General features: G+C 36.6%; 1 protein-coding gene across 26 annotated transcripts in view; it reads left to right on the top strand.

The window, feature by feature from the left end:
• Positions 1-17,654, top strand: part of LOC103029844 (laminin subunit alpha-3) — a 168,630-nt gene extending 150,976 nt beyond the window's left edge. For 24 of the 26 annotated variants that reach the window (XM_049483164.1, XM_049483161.1, XM_049483187.1 and 21 more), the window contains 11 exons: positions 315-445; positions 1,575-1,706; positions 2,733-2,862; positions 8,703-8,833; positions 10,378-10,558; positions 11,699-11,860; positions 12,025-12,187; positions 13,124-13,248; positions 13,672-13,765; positions 14,912-15,031; positions 16,033-17,654. In XM_049483164.1, the coding sequence (XP_049339121.1) occupies positions 315-445; positions 1,575-1,706; positions 2,733-2,862; positions 8,703-8,833; positions 10,378-10,558; positions 11,699-11,860; positions 12,025-12,187; positions 13,124-13,248; positions 13,672-13,765; positions 14,912-15,031; positions 16,033-16,223 (1,560 nt within the window). In that variant the 3' untranslated portion in view covers positions 16,224-17,654. Of the gene's footprint in view, positions 1-314; positions 446-1,574; positions 1,707-2,732; positions 2,863-4,073; positions 4,440-8,702; positions 8,834-10,377; positions 10,573-11,698; positions 11,861-12,024; positions 12,188-13,123; positions 13,249-13,671; positions 13,766-14,911; positions 15,032-16,032 lie in introns of those variants that run through there. The other 2 variants (XM_049483180.1, XM_049483185.1) reach the window with 2 other exon arrangements.
• The last annotated feature ends 262 nt before the right edge of the window (positions 17,655-17,916 follow it).

The raw sequence follows: 17,916 nt of genomic DNA, 5'->3' as shown, positions 1-17,916 counted from the left end.
TCAGTTTTCATGCATCCTGGAATGTTCTCCTCCACCAGTCTTACACACTGCTTTTGGATAACTTTATGCCTTTACTCCTGGTGCAAAAATTCAAGCTTAGTTCAGTTTGGTTTGATGGCTTGTGCTCATCCAGCTTCCTCTTGATTATATTCCAGAGAAACTCATAATATTTAAGTGGTCTTATTTTTTTCCCAGAGCTGTATGAAGCTACATGAAGCCGTGTACAATCACATGGGTTCTACTAAAGCGAATATTTATTAGATATTATTCTGATTAACAAACTAAATGTTGTTTTCCTCTGATTTCTGTTGCAGATCAGCAAGTTCGAGCTGACAATGCAGAATGGTTTTGTGATGCTGGATTTCTTAGGCAGTATGTGGAAATCCAAAAAACAGTACCAGGATGGAGAATGGCATTACCTCACTGTGGTCAAAAATGGTCAAAAGTGAGTGTGACCTTTTTTTTCCCAAATCCATAATTTTTCAAACCCCCCCAATTCCAAAAATGTAAATGAATTAATTTCTTTTTTCAAGTATATCCGGCAGGTAAAACTTGACTTTTCCTTCTGATGTGAGTTTAGTTCCAGTTTGTTTCAGTCTTATTGTTTCTGAGGGAGTGGACAATAGAGAAAAGACAGAACTTAGTTTTTAGCTTAGCTGAGATCTTTATTTTCTTCTGCAGCTTCTGTGATGTGTAACCAACATGATTTTTTAAAGTACTTTTTTCAGATTGTTTACTGCAGTTATATAAGCTCCATCATTAAAGGAACAATCAGTAAGAAATGAGGAGTGAGTGTGTAAAAAGGCTACAAGCGGGTTGCCAGATTAACACACAGTGATGAGCGACACCAAGTCTTAGTCTGTAGCTGATCAGTGAATATATATAGAAAATATAAGCTCAGGTATTCTTATGTTTTAAATATGTTTAAAACAACACGTTTTCTTCTTTTACTTTCTTTCTTTTACTTTCAACAAAAGCATGTAAAAATGTTTTTTTTAATATTTGATTGTTTTTGATCTATTTTTATTTTATTCACATTTTGATTAGGGGTGTTCCATATTGTATTGTACACGATAACATCATCAATTTTTTTTTAAAATATTGTGAACAATATTATACCCTAAAATATCGTGCCGTATCACCCATCCCATTTCCCATCATATATCTACTAGAGACAGATTATATCTGTCCAGTATCATTTATTTTACTTTAATCCTGGATATATGGAGATATTTGGAGTGCATTATTATAATAAGCATCATGACCTTCTGGATCATTGACTTACAAATCTGATACAATTCTTGTATTTTTTATGTAATTGTATGTAATAATAAAATATTTTTTTTATTTTCTTGCAGTGTATATTGTATTTTTGAAATAGTTTTTTTTAAGTGTTTTGTCATATCGGCAAGAGTATCGTTATCCCGAAAATACCATGAAATATTGTGATATTATTTTAGGGCCATATCGCCCACCCCTAATTTTGATAACTGATTTGTTGTTCTGTGTTTTTTAATTAAACACTGGTGATTGAAAGTATGTGTAATTATTTTTCTCTGTTGTTTGTGTTACAGTGTCGAATTCCGAATTGATGAGGATGATGTTGGAGAGAGGGTCACATCTTCAACCTCGAGCGCTAACTCTGATTTAATCGTTTTGGGCGACGACCTCTTCACAGGCTGCATGTCCAATCTCTACATGAGGAGGTTATTATCATCACTAGTCTGAACTGAAGTTTCAGTGTTATCATTCTTTATAACAAAAGTTCAAAAGTATTGGGACACCTACATCTTATATCTACAGGAGCTTTTATGCCAATCTATTCTAAACCATTAGTTGTTAGTGTGTGGTCGGTCCCCTCTTGCAGCAGTTCTCAAATAGCAGTTATGTGCTGTTAGGTTATAAGAGAAATCCCAGAATACGCCGGTTAAGAGTTTACCTGCACTAATAAATCTGATTACTAAGCTAAAATACAGCTCTATTAGTAAAGACTAATTTACTCTACTAGTAAATTAACTCATATATAATAAATATAATGAGCCTTATTGCTTGAATACTTACAGGGGTTGGACAATGAAACTGAAACACCTGTCATTTAAGTGTGGGAGGTTTCATGTCTAAATTGGAGCAGCCTGGTGGCCAATCTTCATTAATTGCACATTATTGCACCAGTAAGAGCAGAGTGTGAAGGTTCAGTTAGCAGGGTAAGAGCACAGTTTTGCTCAAAATATTGCAATGCGCACAACATTATGGGGGACATACCAGAGTTCAAAAGAGGACAAATTGTTGGTGCACGTCTTGCTGGAGCATCTGTGACCAAGACAACAAGTCTTTGTGATGCGTCAAGAGCCACGGTATCCAGGGTAATGTCAGCATACCACCAAGAAGGACCAACTACATCCAACAGGATTAACTGTGGATGCTGTAAGAGGAAGCTGTCTGAAAGGGATGTTCGGGTGCTAACCCGGATTGTATCCAAAAAAACATAAAACCACGGCTGATCAAATCACAGCAGAATTCAATGTGCATCTCAACTCTCCTGTTTCCACCAGAACTGTCCGTCACCTCAATAAATTATTGTGGTCTAAAACCAGGTTTTCAGTTTCATTGTCCAACCCCTGTAAATTTAAAAGGGGAAAATAATATAATTTAATAGAATTGAATTATGTGTTTTGTTGGTTTTACTTTTCTTTTTTTTTTGTACATAAAATATGAAATCTGTATTTTTGCAGGCCTGAGTCTATGTACAGACCAGAGGACTTCAGTAATTTTAACGCAGATGGAAACGTATTCCTGGATCTGTGTGATGCTGCACGGCCTCCGGAAAACATGCTGACTAATCCCAGTCAGTCCGGCTCTCAGGTAAACATCAAACATCTGCACAACTAAATGCTTTATCATTCTGGATTAGTGCTGGACGATATGCTCAACGTTTTAGATTACGATAAATTTCCTCGATGGATTTTGGTCAATACGATAATTCTGATAAGAATATGAACGGTATAAAGCCAATGCTCGTGGTGTCACACAAGAAAAAAAAAATCTGCCAAAGGGTTTAGCCATTTTTTCTTAATAAGATTTCTTAAAATCAGTCTAAAAATCCCTTGACCAGTGTTTTTTTGTGCTTATGTTGAGTTTAAATTGTTTGAAAAATCTAAGTGAGACTGATTACGGTTGTAATTTCTAAATAAATTAATCTTAATTAAGTAAAGTACTTCAGTTAATTAGGTAAAATTAATTAATCTTACACTTGCAATGCTTAGCAAGACAAATTTTCATGAAATTACATAATTTCACTCACAAAGATTACAGATGTTTATAGACTATATGCCTCACCAGATTATAAGGTGCACTATCAATGAACGTCTGATTTCTGGTCTATTTTATACATAAAGCACGCCGGATTATAAGGCGCATTTTAAGCGACAGTAGTAACGAGCAAGGGTGTCTCAGGCTACAGTCCATCATACTCAACTCTGAACGGTGAAAGAGCTAGCGCTGCAGTTAAGGGCTAATGCTAATACTGCTTCAGCCTTAGTGCTGGAGAAACTTCACTGAAACACTTTCGTAACTCTGTACTTCAGCAAAGTGGCTTAACTGCTCCTTAATACCTGATTTAAGGATTTTAAGTGCACCTTATTTTGCGAAAAATACTAGTATTTTTTTTTTGCAGTGCTGTCAGAGAAAAAATCAGCCCAACAGCAGGAATGGTAAATTTGCTGAACTGACGGCATTCTAGAAACCAATCAGTGTGAAGTATAGAGAGACACAGCCTAGGTCGATAATGACAACACATAGCAAAGTTCTTTAATTCACTCTTTAAATTCTAGCGTGAAACCAAATCTAACTGGATCATGGGGTAGTTTTCCAAACAGGGATCAATCCTAGTCACATTTTGAATGGAGATTTGCTGTAGAAACTAATATAATATAATAGAGGTTTTGATATAATAAGCAGCTACTAAATAATGTCTATAGTAACTGAACTAAGTATCTGATCCTCGGAGGAAGCCGTCCATCTTCAGTGTGAATCTGCTGCAGTGCTGACGTGTATGTTGTGTACTCTGTTTCCAGAGATGAAGAGAATCCTGAGAGAGTGGATTAACACGGAGATGTTTTCCTCAGCTTGCCCTCCAATCTCTTAACATGTCTCATCCTAGACCACTGCTCCTAATTTCATTCAATTCATGCATGATCAGTTTCATCATCAGTACTATCACTATCGAATGTTTCCCACAGATACATATGTTTTCTATTTCTTTTTTTTAATATGAAATCACAACTATTGAGAGGAAAAACAAACAAACATCTTCTACAATGTTTTCTTTTCCATTTTTTTCAAACTGTCAAATCTTCAGTTTCTGTATTGCTGTTGATATCAGTACCAATGTCTGTCAAATTGGGGCTACTAATAAATATTCTAACCAAGTTCTCACTTAATCTGATTAAATACTCATTTATTCCTCATTCATCATTTATTTCTGTTCACTTTTCCATTTAAACAACATTCTAATAATCCCATAATCCTAATACCCATGTTTCACAACACCTTATCCAACATTTAGTGTGTGTGTGTGCGTGCGTGCGTGCGTGTGTGTTCTTGTACTGCTGTGAATATTAAACTCATCCTTACAAGATCTAAGATTCTCACAATGAACAAACAGTCAGAATAAACAGTCTGTTTTCAGCAAAAATAGCAACAATTACGTACTGAGTTTAAGCTTAGCGTTAGGCCCAGGTGTAGTTTTGGGTTAATTTTACATTAGGGCTAAAATTGGGGTTAATGATTGTATGGTTATATTTAAGATTAGAGTTGTTAGGGTTGTGGCTGGAGTTAGTCTTAGATTAGGGCTAATTGGAATTAGTGAGGTTATGGTTATATATAGGAGTAGAGTTGTTAGTGTTATGGCTGAGGTTAGGTTTAGATTAGGGCTAAAATTGGGATAAGTGAGGTTATGGTTATATTTAGGATTAGATTTGTAGATTATCGCTGGGGTTAGGTTTAGATTAGGGCTAAGATTGGGATTAGTGAGGTTATGATTATATTTAAGATTAGAGTTGTTAGTGTTATGGCTGGAGTTAGTCTTAGATTAGGGCTAAAATTAGGATTAGTGAGGTTATGGTTATATTTAAGATTAGAGTTGTTAGTGTTATGGCTGGAGTTAGTCTTAGATTAGGGCTAAAATTAGGATTAGTGAGGTTATGGTTATATTTAGGATTAGAGTTGTTAGGGTTATGGTAGGGGTTAAGTTTACATTAGGCCTAAGACTGAGGTGAGTGAAGTTATAGTTATATTGAAGATTAGAGTTGTTAGGGTTATGGTAGGGGTTAGGTTAAGATTAGGTCTAAGATTATGGTTAGTGGGCTAGAGTAAGCAAAAAAATTAGGTTAGAAACTAGATTAATTAAGATTAGGATTAAGGATTAGGTTTAGATTTAAAATGGTTATGGTAGGGGTTAAGATTAGGTTTTGCATGGTTATCCTTGGAGTTAGATTTACAGTTAGAGTTAAGATTAATATCGTTATGGTTAGGACTTAGATTTAGTTTAGACTTAATTATGGTTAGGGTCAGGGTAAAGATTAAGGTCCGGTTTAGCCCTAATTATTACGCATTACTCAGTCAGCTGCAGCAATAAAAAGACCAATGGCCGTCCTCAGTAATAGAGTATAACAGCAGTTTGTATGTATATGGATATAGGTGTTTGATTGAGACACAGGCTACTGTATTTACTAGCTCAATATTATACCTAATACTCTTTAACTGGACCAGTTCCTTCACCAACTGCAAGACCACCACTGTGACCATGTGTGAAGACCACCCCTGCTGTTAAAGAAAAGGTTCAGACTGTGGTACAGTTTAAACAGAAGACAGGAGGATGAGAAGTTCCAGTTCCCTACGAAAGGAATTTCATGTTTAATGCAAGTTCAAACAACCTCATCATTAAAGTAAATGGCTGCTGGCTCACAGACTTCTGCTACTGATTAGTACACTGAATCAGTATTACTGCACCTGCTGCCTCTGAATACCATCAGATCTTCAGAATACCTGCATGATGAACAGATGCAGAGCTTCTGTCTCTGACTTTACTTTATCTACAAGGTGTTTGAGCTGTAGGTAGGAGTGTGTAATAGAGTGGATCACAGTGAGTGAGTAAAAACACAGTGTTTAAAAACTCCAGCAGCACTGCTGCTGCATCGGATCCATTCATTCCAGCACAACACACAGTAACACTTCATACACCACCACCACCACCACCACACAAAATGACTGTTTAAATTTCAACCATATTCAAATAGTATTGCAGAATATATATTTTTAATATACTGATCAAATATATGTCAGGTTATTGTAGGTTACACAATATGACAATTTTTATTATGAAGACCAACAGTATGCCGTTATGCAAAACCATTGTATCTCTATTTCTCATAGAATTAGAGTATAATAATTGAATAAATTAATAAATACTTTAAAAGGCCTTGTGTTTTAAAAGGGTGTGATCAAACTGGTGGCAGAAAAAATGTAACAGAGATTCCTGTGATAAAATACATTTTTTGGTAAGTAGTTCATCAGTGTGTCTATGCTATATATATATATATATATATAAATAATGTGCACACTCACACAAAATACAATCATAGGAACTAAGGCACTGGCACTACGATCGGGAGATTGCTGGTTTGAATCCCAGTCATGCAGCTTGTATCAGCTGCTGGTGCCCTGAGAGAGCACAATTGGCCTTGCTCTCTCCCCACATAACTCCAAAGGGTGATGTTGATCAGTACAAGGCATCTGTGAGCTGATATATCTGAACAGAGTCGCTGTGCATTCCTGCTGTGATGCTACTCTGCAATGCTGCATCAGTAGCAGTTCAAAAAGAGGCGGAGTCTGACTTCACATGTATCAGAGGAGGCATGTGTTAGTTCTCTGGCTTGGGTAATTGTATGGAATATAATTTTTAAAAAATAATAAAGTGTTTTTCTTTCTCCAGTAAAGTCTTCACTATGGAGATATATAATTATTGCATGCATACAACAATATAGTAATGGAGAAGGGTTAAAATCTATTAGGCATATATGAGTTATCCCGTTTTAATCGTTTAATCATTTTGAGTGAATAAATCAGGACAAAATATCCAGTAATCCATTTTAAAGTTTAGTCAGGTTACTGTGCATGCATTTATTTACTCTGTGATTAAAAGCCATTTATTAATTACCTATTAATCTAATTTCAGAATGTAAATGCTTTAGAAATTAAATCCTCAGGGAGGTGATGGCAGAAGCTCAGAGTAAACTGTATCTTATGAAGTAATTAAACATGTTATTTCTTAGTTATAGCCAAATAGCCAGAAACTGGACATATTAAAGGGCAGATTTCCCCTATTTGTGTTTGCCATAATTTAGAAGTAGCAAGGGTCTGAAACAAGGGTCACCAACCCTGAAACACTGCAAACAATTAAATCTTAGCAAGTGAAATGATCTCAGTGATTTCAAGGCAATAAACCTTATGTTTTGTCTGATAAGAATTTTGAAAGTGTAAGCATATGTATGTTTATTGTATTTATTTTAGGAATAATGATTTAATTAGTCTTACATAAAATTGTCACATTATCACATTATTTTAAATTTGAACTCAACATAAGAACAAAAACTAAACAAAGAAATCAGTGGTTTAGATTTTTTTAAATTTTGATTTGAGTCTTACTTTAATTATTTTTAGATTTTGCTTATTTTAAGAAATCTTACAAATACAAAATTGCTTTTCTCATCAGACTTTTTCAGCTTAATATAAGCTTAAACATCTCAATTATAAAAAAATAAGAGAGCACTTAAAAATGATTAGTTTCTTTGATTTTACCAAATTGAAAACCTCTGGAAAATAATCAAGAGGAAGATGGATGATCACAAGCCATCAAACCAAACTGAACTGCTTGAATTTTTGCACCAGGAGTAAAGGCGTTAAGTTACCCAAAAGCAGTGTGTAAGACTGGTGGAGGAGAACATGCCAAGATGCATTAAAACTGTGATTAATAAACAGGGTTATTCCACCAAATATTGATTTCTGAACTTTTTAAACTTTATTTCTTTGCATTATTTGAGGTCTAAAAGCTCTGCATCTTTGTTGTTATTTCAGCCATTTCTCATTTTCTGCAAATAAATGCTCTAAATGACAATATTTCTATTTGGAATTTGGAAGAAATGTTGTTCGTAGTTTAGAGAATAAAACAATAATGTTCATTTTACTCAAACATCAACATATAAATAGCAAAATCAGAGAAACTGATTCAGAAACTGAAGTGGTCAGAAAGTTTGTTGGTACTTTGGATGAAGCTGCTGCAACACTCACAGTTTGGAACACCAATCACATTTTAATAGGCTTATTATCTGCCTTATGATGTCTGTCTTTGAATTATATATTCATAAATTAATAAGTTGGACTTAAATAAGTTGTTTTAAATCTTAAATCTAAGAGCTCTTAAGACATGAGCTTGGAGTTCTATTTAATATATATATACTTGAAGTACATACTGTACAAATGTCCAAAGTTGATCATATGTTTTCAGTGATGTTCCTCGCTGCACCTCTCTCCATCACAGCTGGGTGGATGGAGGAATGGATGGATGGATGGATGTGTGAGTTGGAGAAAACCATGGAGAGGTAACTTCTGATTAACTAATACAGTTAATGTGTGTGTTCATACAGAATGAGAAAAAGGACCAGAAAGAGAACAATACCTCCAGCTGCTTCACCCCCACTCCAGTCCCACATTCCCTCCGCCTGGCAGGAGCTTCCAGCACCCTCAGCTACACCCTCCCCACCCCTCTCTCTAACGGGTGGGTCCTGCCCTACAGTGTCAGTTAAAAAAGTGTATTATATTATATAGGAAAACATGGTGTTCTGTTGTATCTGGCAACAAGATGTTACTATCAGCAGATCCATTAAGTTATGTGGATTATGAATTGGGGCCTTGGGATAACAATAGATAACAATATTTTGCGGTGGTGTCTGAAAATGTAATTTAGAATTTTTTGTGCATTGTAATAATCTCAAACATGTTAGGAGAAAACATTCCCACAATAACATTAACGCAACATTTTTACAATGTTAAACAACCTTGTTCAAAGTTCCTACAATGTTAGGAGAAAACATTCCCATAATGATGTAAATACAACATTTGAAAAATGTTAGACAACCTTGTTCAAAATTTCTACAATGTTAGGAAAAATCGTTCCCACAATGACAATAATGTAACATTCTGAAAATGTTCAAAGGTCCCCCCAATCTAAGGAAAACCTGTTCTCACAACAAGATTGTGGTGTCTAGATAGGTGCTATATAAATAACTTAATTCATTCATTCATTCATTCAAAAAATGTTGCACAACCTTGTTCCCTCAAGTTCCCTCTCTGTAAGGAGAAAATGTTCCTTCAATAATGCTAATGCAACATTTAAAAATGTTACACCATTTAGTTCAAATTTCCCCCCATGTTTAAAAAGAAATGTTCCAACAATAACAATAATTAACATTCTAAAATGTCTAAAAGTCCATATTAAGAGAAAATGTTTCCATTAGCCCTATCTGGATGGGATTAGTTTCTCATGGGGCTCTGGGGTAATTTTCTCTTTTATGGGAATCCTCTGTGATTTTATACCTGTCCGGAAAGACCGTGCAACCATGTATGTTTTTTTCTCAGACGTCCTCTGAAAAAATTACAGGCTGAATTGCCTACTGTTTTTCTCTAAACTCCATGCTCCTCCAGTAATTTTAGTCCTGTCCGGACGCACATCTCACCTCACGTTTAATAAAATAGCTATTTGTCCACTGCCACACACCGCAATTACACTTTGGGTGCGTGTTTCCATGGAGATCCACGTAAACACAACAACGAGTGGAAATGGAGGAGCTACTGAACGTAAAGTCAAAAACTCACTGGTCCTCCTGTTTTTTTAATTGCAGTCTGGATGCAGGAGTTTGATCACTGAGTTAAAGTATATAATATTTTTCACAGATGTCCCCCCTGAGAATCTAATCCCATCTGGATAGAGCTATAATAACATTAATGCAACATTTTAAAACTGTTACACAGCTTTTTTTTTTAAAGTTCCATCTGTACACTTTTGGTTGGAACCAACCACTGCCTCTCAAGGCTGTTCTAATGTTTTGGAGATGTTTTTCATTATTTGACACTTGTTCTGCTTCCAACACGTCAATTTTAAAATCTGAATGTGACTAATAAGCAGATCCCGCCCCTTGACAGATGCTATTTAAATAAATAATGAATGTCAGTGGTTTTAATGTTATGGCTGATCTGTGTGTTTGGTTTGTCTGTTTGTTGAGCTTGCAGCAGTCTTAATCTAACAGATTCTCTTTTTGGCAGGTTGTCTTTTTCGTTAGACGTTAGGACGAAGTCAGCAGAGGGGCTTCTGTTATACATTCCAGCCAAGCAGGACAGCTACCACCTGGCTCTGTACGTCTCCAGAGGAAGAATCCGCTTATCTATGGAGAATAAAGGAGAGATCTTTAACAGGGAAACGTACAACGATGGAAAGTGGCACACGGTTAGTGTTGACAGGTTTGTTTGTAATTTCGTTACACACTCATCTTTAAAAATGTAGCTGCACCCAGTAGGAAGTGTCAGATTGCAATGCTATAGAGAAGGCAGATTTTCACATTAACATATAAGTAACTTTATTCATTGATTTATTCATGCATTTATTCATTCAAAAAATATTACTCAACCTTGTTCCCTCAATGTAAGGAGAAAACGTTCCCACAATAACTTTAATAAAACATTTAAAAAATGTTTTTAAGCAATTTTCTCAATGTTAGAAGAAAATGTTTCAACAATAACAATCATTTAATGTTCTAAAAATGTTACACAACCTTGTTCAAAATTCTGCCAATATTGAAGATATAATATGGGACAATATAGTTGCACCCAGTAGGAATATTAGATTGCAATACTATATAGAAGAAAGATAAAGGTGATAAGAAACAACAAATTATTAAAAATGTAGACTGTAGACTGATATGGAGGAATATTTACTGATCTACAAATACAGAAGTAGTGTGTAACACATGTGCAACACAACATGCCAGACATCACAGCATTGGAGTTGTAGAGGTTCCTAATGGTGTCCTCTTAGTGTGCGGGGATGCAGCTGGCCACTGCATAATACACTGCCTGGCCAAAAAAAAATCTCCACCTGGATTTAAGTAAGTAAATGATGTGGGGTTGGTTGATGCTGCAGTTGGTCTGCAGGTTTAGGTTCAGCAACAGTATGTGCTGAAAGAATGAGGTCAGCTGACTACCTGAATATACTGAATATAGACCAGGTTATTCCATCAATGGATTTTTTTCTTCTCTGATGAACACGAGCATGTTCCAAGATGACAATGTCAGAATTCATGGGGCTGGAATTGTGAAAGAGTTCAGGGTTCAGGGAGCATGAGATCATCATTTTCACACATGGATTGAGAGAGAGTTCACCACAGAGTCCAGATCTTAACCTCATTGAGAATCTTTGGGATGTGCTGGATGGAGAAGAGCTGCTTTGTGCAGTGGTCAGACTCTACCATCATCAATGCTGCTGCAAGATCTTGGTGAAAAATTAATGCAACACTTAATTGAAGCATGGCATCTTCACTGATGAGTCCCGTTTTTGTCATGGCTCCTCATGGTGTGTTTTGTCCTGTAGGTAACACTGAGTCTGGAGAAGCGCCGGTACCGTCTGGTGATTGACGGGCTGAGGGCTCAGGATCGAGTCCTGAATCCTGGAGAAGTTCAGAGAGGATCAACCCAGCTGAGCTCCAACATTTACCTGGGCACCCCACCACCATCCATACATGAAGATCTGAAGGTAATTATAAGATATAACCACTTCGACACATTAATATCTGCCTTATTAAAAATACTGTAATAAAATACTGTATTTCTGCTAATCCACCACTATTGATTAGTTATTGATGATTATGTAAATTAATTAAATTACTAGAGATAAAGATCTCTGGTTCTCGTTTACAGAGGAAGAAGCTGCCAGATCAGGCTGTGTTTGGTTGTGTTCGTGATTTTAAAATGAACGACTTGCCGATGCCGGTAGCAGCAGTGAACCGTGGTGTGGGACCCTGTTTTGAGGGTCACTCAGAGAGTGGGGCGTACTTCTCACAGGGAGCTTACGTTATTGTTGGTGAGTCTGCAATATTCTAAAATTAACACACTAATAATACACTATGTAATCCAGTGAGGTAACATTATACGGGTGCATCTAAAAAAAAAATCATTGAAATCATTGAAAAGTTACTTTATTTCAGTTATTCAGTTCAATATTAATGTTAAACTAATGTACTATAAAGATAATTGATCTATTTTAAACGTTAATTTCTTGACTATGATTTCTTATATGACTATGGCTTAATGCCAATGACAACCCAACAATCAGTATCTCAGAAAATTAGAATATTATATAAGACCAATTGGTACTTTTGGCAATGTGGGCAGTGTGCCAATCCTGCTGGATAATGAAATCCACATCTCCATAAAAGTTGTCAGTAGCAGAGAGAAGCATGAAGAGCTGTAAGATTTTCCGGAAAAACACTGCACTGACTTTGGACCTGCTATAACACAGTGACATAAACAGACTCTCCTCCTTTGATTTCCAAATGAAATGTAAAATTCACTGATGATCAGTGATGGTTTGGAGAGACATGTCATCTGCTGGTGTTGATCCACTGTGTTTTATTATCAAGTCTAAAGTCAGCGCAGTTTTGTTTTCCTTCATAACCTTACAGCACTTCATGCTTCCCTCTGCTGATGACAACTTTTATAGAGATGCGGATTTCATTTTCCAGTAGGATTTGGCACACTGCCCACACTGCCAACAGTACCAATTGATCTTATATAATATTCTAATTTTCTGAGATAGTGTTTTTTGGGTTATCAACAAATAAAATTTACAGTAACATAATAGTAGTGTTATTCATTTTTATAATATTATATTAGTGTTGCATTCATTTAATTATGTATTGCTATTAATTGAAATTGTATTTGACACACACACCATGGTGATTGTCTATATGGTGTATATGTATACGTGTAGTGATACTGAGTGTGTGTTTGTGTGCAGATAACTCATTTGTTCTGGGTCAGAGATTTGAGCTGGTGTTTGAGTTGAGGCCCAGTAAGCAGAGTGGTCTCCTGCTGCACGTCGGAACACACAACCATCTCACTGTGTTCATGAGGAGAGGAGAGGTAAGGAGAGGCTTACATACACATTTAGAATCCTGGTCATGTAGCTTGCCATCAGCTGCCAGAGCCCTGAGAGAGCACAATTGGCCTTGCTCTCTCTGGGTGGGGAGATGGTGCTCTTTATCCTCACCACTCCTAGGGTGATGTCGATCAGCACGAGGCATCTGTGAGCTGATGTATAAGAACCGAGTCGCTGCGCTTTCCTCCGAGTGCACTTTGATGCTACTCGGTAATGCTGCATCAGCAGTTCGAAAAGTGGTGGAGTCTGACTTTACATATATCGGAGGATAGTCTTCACCCTCCTGGTGTTGTGGCATCACTAGTGAATGGCAGTATACACCTGAGTAGCAAGTAAATGGGTGGGGAAAAAGACACTTTTCGACACTTTTTGCACTTTTCCTAAATTTCAGTCTGGTATATTTGTAGGTGGTGGCTCAGGTAAATAATGGAGGTGGAGAATTTAGCGTTGCTGTCCAGCCGAAGCAGTCTCTGTGTGATGGAGTGTTCCACAGAATAGCAGGTAAATTTGACCTTTTCTGCATATAAAATTTCACCTTTAATGGAAATAAAATTATAAGTACAGTGCCTTTAATGCTGATGCCTATATTGTGTCATACAGTATATTGGTAGCTAAACTGGAAACCAGAAAAATCTATCCACGAGTTTTAAGTTGACCCCACATATGGATGTCAGTTAAAGTTATCAAAATGAACATAATGGACATCACCTCAACCATTTATTCTAAAATCAGTTATGCCCATTGTGTTTGCAAGAAAAACCTATTAATGAGAATGATCCAGTGTGATAACTTTACTTTTATTTAAATGTATTTGTATTAATTTTCTAAAATCTTTCTAAAATGTCTAAATTCTTAATTATTATAAATTCACTCCTCTTTAATATTAGTGCCAATGCATTATTATGCTACAGTATTATCAGTATTTCAGTGGCATTCATTTTCATAAAATCACCTGGAGCTTCTCCTGAGAGGGGAAGTAGTACCATAGTAGTGCCGAAAATCTGCACCCCCGCCATGAAAAGCACCCCCTCTCAGCAGCGTGTACAAACTGTCTTCTTGATAAAAGCGGAGATAATTACTTTAGCTAACTTTACCTAAAAACGTGCTCCAGAGAGAGCGCTTTTTATGGCGGGGGTGCAGATTTCCGTGCACTTTCAAAATAAAAGTTTATTTGAAAACAATTTCTGTTTTCCTGCGGTATCATTTTTGGGGGTGACAAATCCACCTATTTCTGATATTGGGTGGGACACGTCTGATGTCTGGAGCAAAGAATCATGATTCTTTGTCTGGCAAACTGATGGGGAGTCTAGGTTTGCCGGTTGCCAAGAGAAAATGGTACTTGTCTGGATGCAATGTGTGAAGTGTAAAGTTTGGTGGAGGGGGGGATCATGTGTGGGGTTGTTTTGTAGGGATTGGGCTCAGCCTCTTTGTTGGCGAGAAAGTAGATACAGTAATGGAGTTATTAATTAAATAGCTAAGGCAATAATAAAGGCAATGCTTCTGAAGATTTAATAACAAAGCACAATGTATAACAATGAACTGGGTTGTTATCATTTACATTTATAATATTCTTATCTCTGGAACACTTCTGTATCCAGTGTGTTCGGTAACGTAAGAACTGATCACTTAATTCTCTGTTTCCCTCAGTTATCCAGCGCAACAATGTGGTGGAGATGCATGTAGACACAGAGGGCAAATACACTATAGGCCCAACCTCCTCCTCCTCCAATCAGGACGCACATCCTGTATATGTGGGCGGAGTTCCAGGTACTGTATGAGGACTTGATGTCCAAATGTTTGCAGACACCCCTTTTTATTTTTTTTATATCTTAAAAAATAGAATATCATTGAAAAGTTACTTTATATCAGTAATTCAGTTGAAAATATGAAAGTCTTATATTATATAGATGTATTACACACAGAGTGATCTATTTTAAGTGTTTAGTTATTTTGTTGTTGTTGATGATTATGGCTTACAGCCAATGAAAACCCAAAAATCAGTGTCTCAGACAATTAGAGTATTATATAAGACCAACTGGTACTTTTGGCAGTGCGGGCAGCATGCCAAGTCCTGCTGGAAAATGAAATCCTTATCGCCATAAAAGTTGTCAGCAGAAGGAAGCATGAAGTGCTGTAAAACAAAACTGCATTGACTTTAGACTCGATAATAATAAAACACAGTGGATCAACACCAGCAGATGACATGACTCTCCAAACCATCACTGATCATCAGTAAATTTTACATTTCATTTGTAAATCGAGGGATCAGAGTCTGGAAGAAGAGTGGAGAGAGACACAGTCCAAACTGCTTGAGGTCTAGTGTGAAGTTTCCACCAATCAGAGATGGTTTGGAGAAACATGTCATCTGCTGGTGTTGATCCACTGTGTTTTATTATCAAAACAGTGCAGAGTTTTCTCACAAAATCTTACAGCACTTCATGCTTCCCTCTGCTGACAACTTTAATGGAGATTTGGCACACGGCCAAAAGTACCAATTTGGGTTTTAATTGGCTATAAGCCAATCATCGATAATAATAATTAAAAAAACGCTTAAAATAGATCACTCTGTGTGTAATACATCTATATAACATATGAGTTTTACATTATGAACTAAATTACCGAAATAAAGTAACTCTTCAATTATATTTAATTTTTTTTAGATGCACCTGTATATTTCTTTTTTCTGTATGGGAGAATTAACTACTTTGTCCAGGTTGAGCTCAGGGTTAGTAGCTTATCATTTTAAGCCTCTGTTTTCTGTTTTTCAGATCGCCTCAAGTTCTCCCTCCCCGTTACTGAACCCTATGTTGGCTGTGTCCAGAACATCATAATCAATGGGGACGTGGTTATCTTTGAGAAGCTCTCTGGTGTTTTCGGTCCTGTAAACCTCAGAGAATGTCCAGTTAACCTGAGGCGGCCTCGGCCCAGCCGTAGAGTGAAGTCGGTTCCACTGAAGTAGGAGAACTGTGCGAGAATCTATTCCAGAATCTATCAGTAATGGTAGAATTGAAGATCAGTGTTTACTAGTTCATCTGCTTCTTTTAATCTTATCTTTCTCTGCCATATCTGTAGTAGCATGCGGAACAATATCACAAAGGATGTGTATGTATCTACAGGTGTTGGACAATGAAACTGAAACACCTGTCATTTTAGTGTGGGAGGTTTCATGGCTAAATTGCAGCAGCCTGGTGGCCAATCTTCATTAATTGCACATTATTGCACCAGTAAGAGCAGAGTGTGAAGGTTCAATTAGCAGGGTAAATATTGCAATGCACACAACATTATGGGTGACATACCAGAGGTCAAAAGAGGACAAATTGTTGGTGCACGTCTTGCCGGCGCATCTGTGACCAAGACAGCAAGTCTTTGTGATGTATCAAGAGCCACAGTATCCAGGGTAATGTCAGCATACCACCAAGAAGTACCAACCACATCCAACAGGATTAACTATGGATGCAAGAGGAAGCTGTTTGAAAGGGATGTTCGGGTGCTAACCCGGATTGTATCCAAAAAACATAAAACCACGGCTAAACAAATCATGGCAGAATTCAATGTGGACCTCAACTCTCCTGTTTCCACCAGAACTGTCCGTCACCACAATAAATTATTGTGATCTAAAAACAGGTGTTTCAGTTTCATTGTCCAAACCCTGTTTATATAAATATATATATATACACATACATACATCATACAAGGCATTACCACCCAGAGTAAACAGTGCAGTGGGTGGTAATGATCATGACTGGTGGCTTCTGGCTAGAATTGTCCATGTGGGCAGACAAGCCACTCCTACAGGGGAACCCACATGCAAATCCCACAGGTCACTACAGCATTCATTAGCTTTTATGGAACACACTGTACATACAGTATATGGCAGAGGTGGATCATGCAACATGACAATGACCTAAACTACTGCAGTAACGTATTTAACTAATTGCAGGAAAAAATATTAAAATCTATGTTTTATACAGATATGGCAAACACAGATTAGGTAAAAAAAAAAATTAGAAGTTCTATGTTCTATCTATGTTCTATGTTCGAATGAGGTCCACTATAATTGGGAAACAGTCTTGACATGGTTTCTCATAGTGAGTTCACTGAAGAAAATATTATGAAACTGTAAGATATTAATTCTCTAGCTATATGTTTTTAAATATTTTAAATAAAGCCTATTTTTAACACTGTTTAACAGGATGAACCTGTGTACTGTACTGTATATCAATGTAGCATCTTTGACCATTATAATGTTTACCACTGGAGTTACGTGTCACAAGCTGTATTATATTTTGTGAAAAGACTTGTATAATGAGATAATGGACCATTTTTTTTAAATATTACTAGTGATTCCTGTAAAGTTTGCACTTGATTAAAAAAACCTTTTTTTCCCTTACAGTGTGTTTCATAATTCTGTTAAATGCTGTGCATGTGACAGGGGGTGTACAGAGTATGTTCTTAGGAGCGTTAGTTTTGCAGCAATTTAGTTTAGGAAGTGTAATTAGTCAGACTTATTTCACAAAGAATTTAATAAAGAATGTGATGTGGAACCGACGTGTTCTTATTTATAGTAGCCTTTCTGTTAGCTCCAACCAACCAACATCACCCATAATCTTATATATTTTCGGAAACTAATTAAGAGCATACACATTCAGTAT

This window comes from Astyanax mexicanus, chromosome 8, assembly GCF_023375975.1.
Source record: "Astyanax mexicanus isolate ESR-SI-001 chromosome 8, AstMex3_surface, whole genome shotgun sequence".
NCBI lineage: Eukaryota > Metazoa > Chordata > Actinopteri > Characiformes > Acestrorhamphidae > Astyanax > Astyanax mexicanus.
The sequence above is the reverse complement of the archived record's forward strand: the minus strand, read 5'-3'. Positions and strand labels throughout refer to the sequence as shown.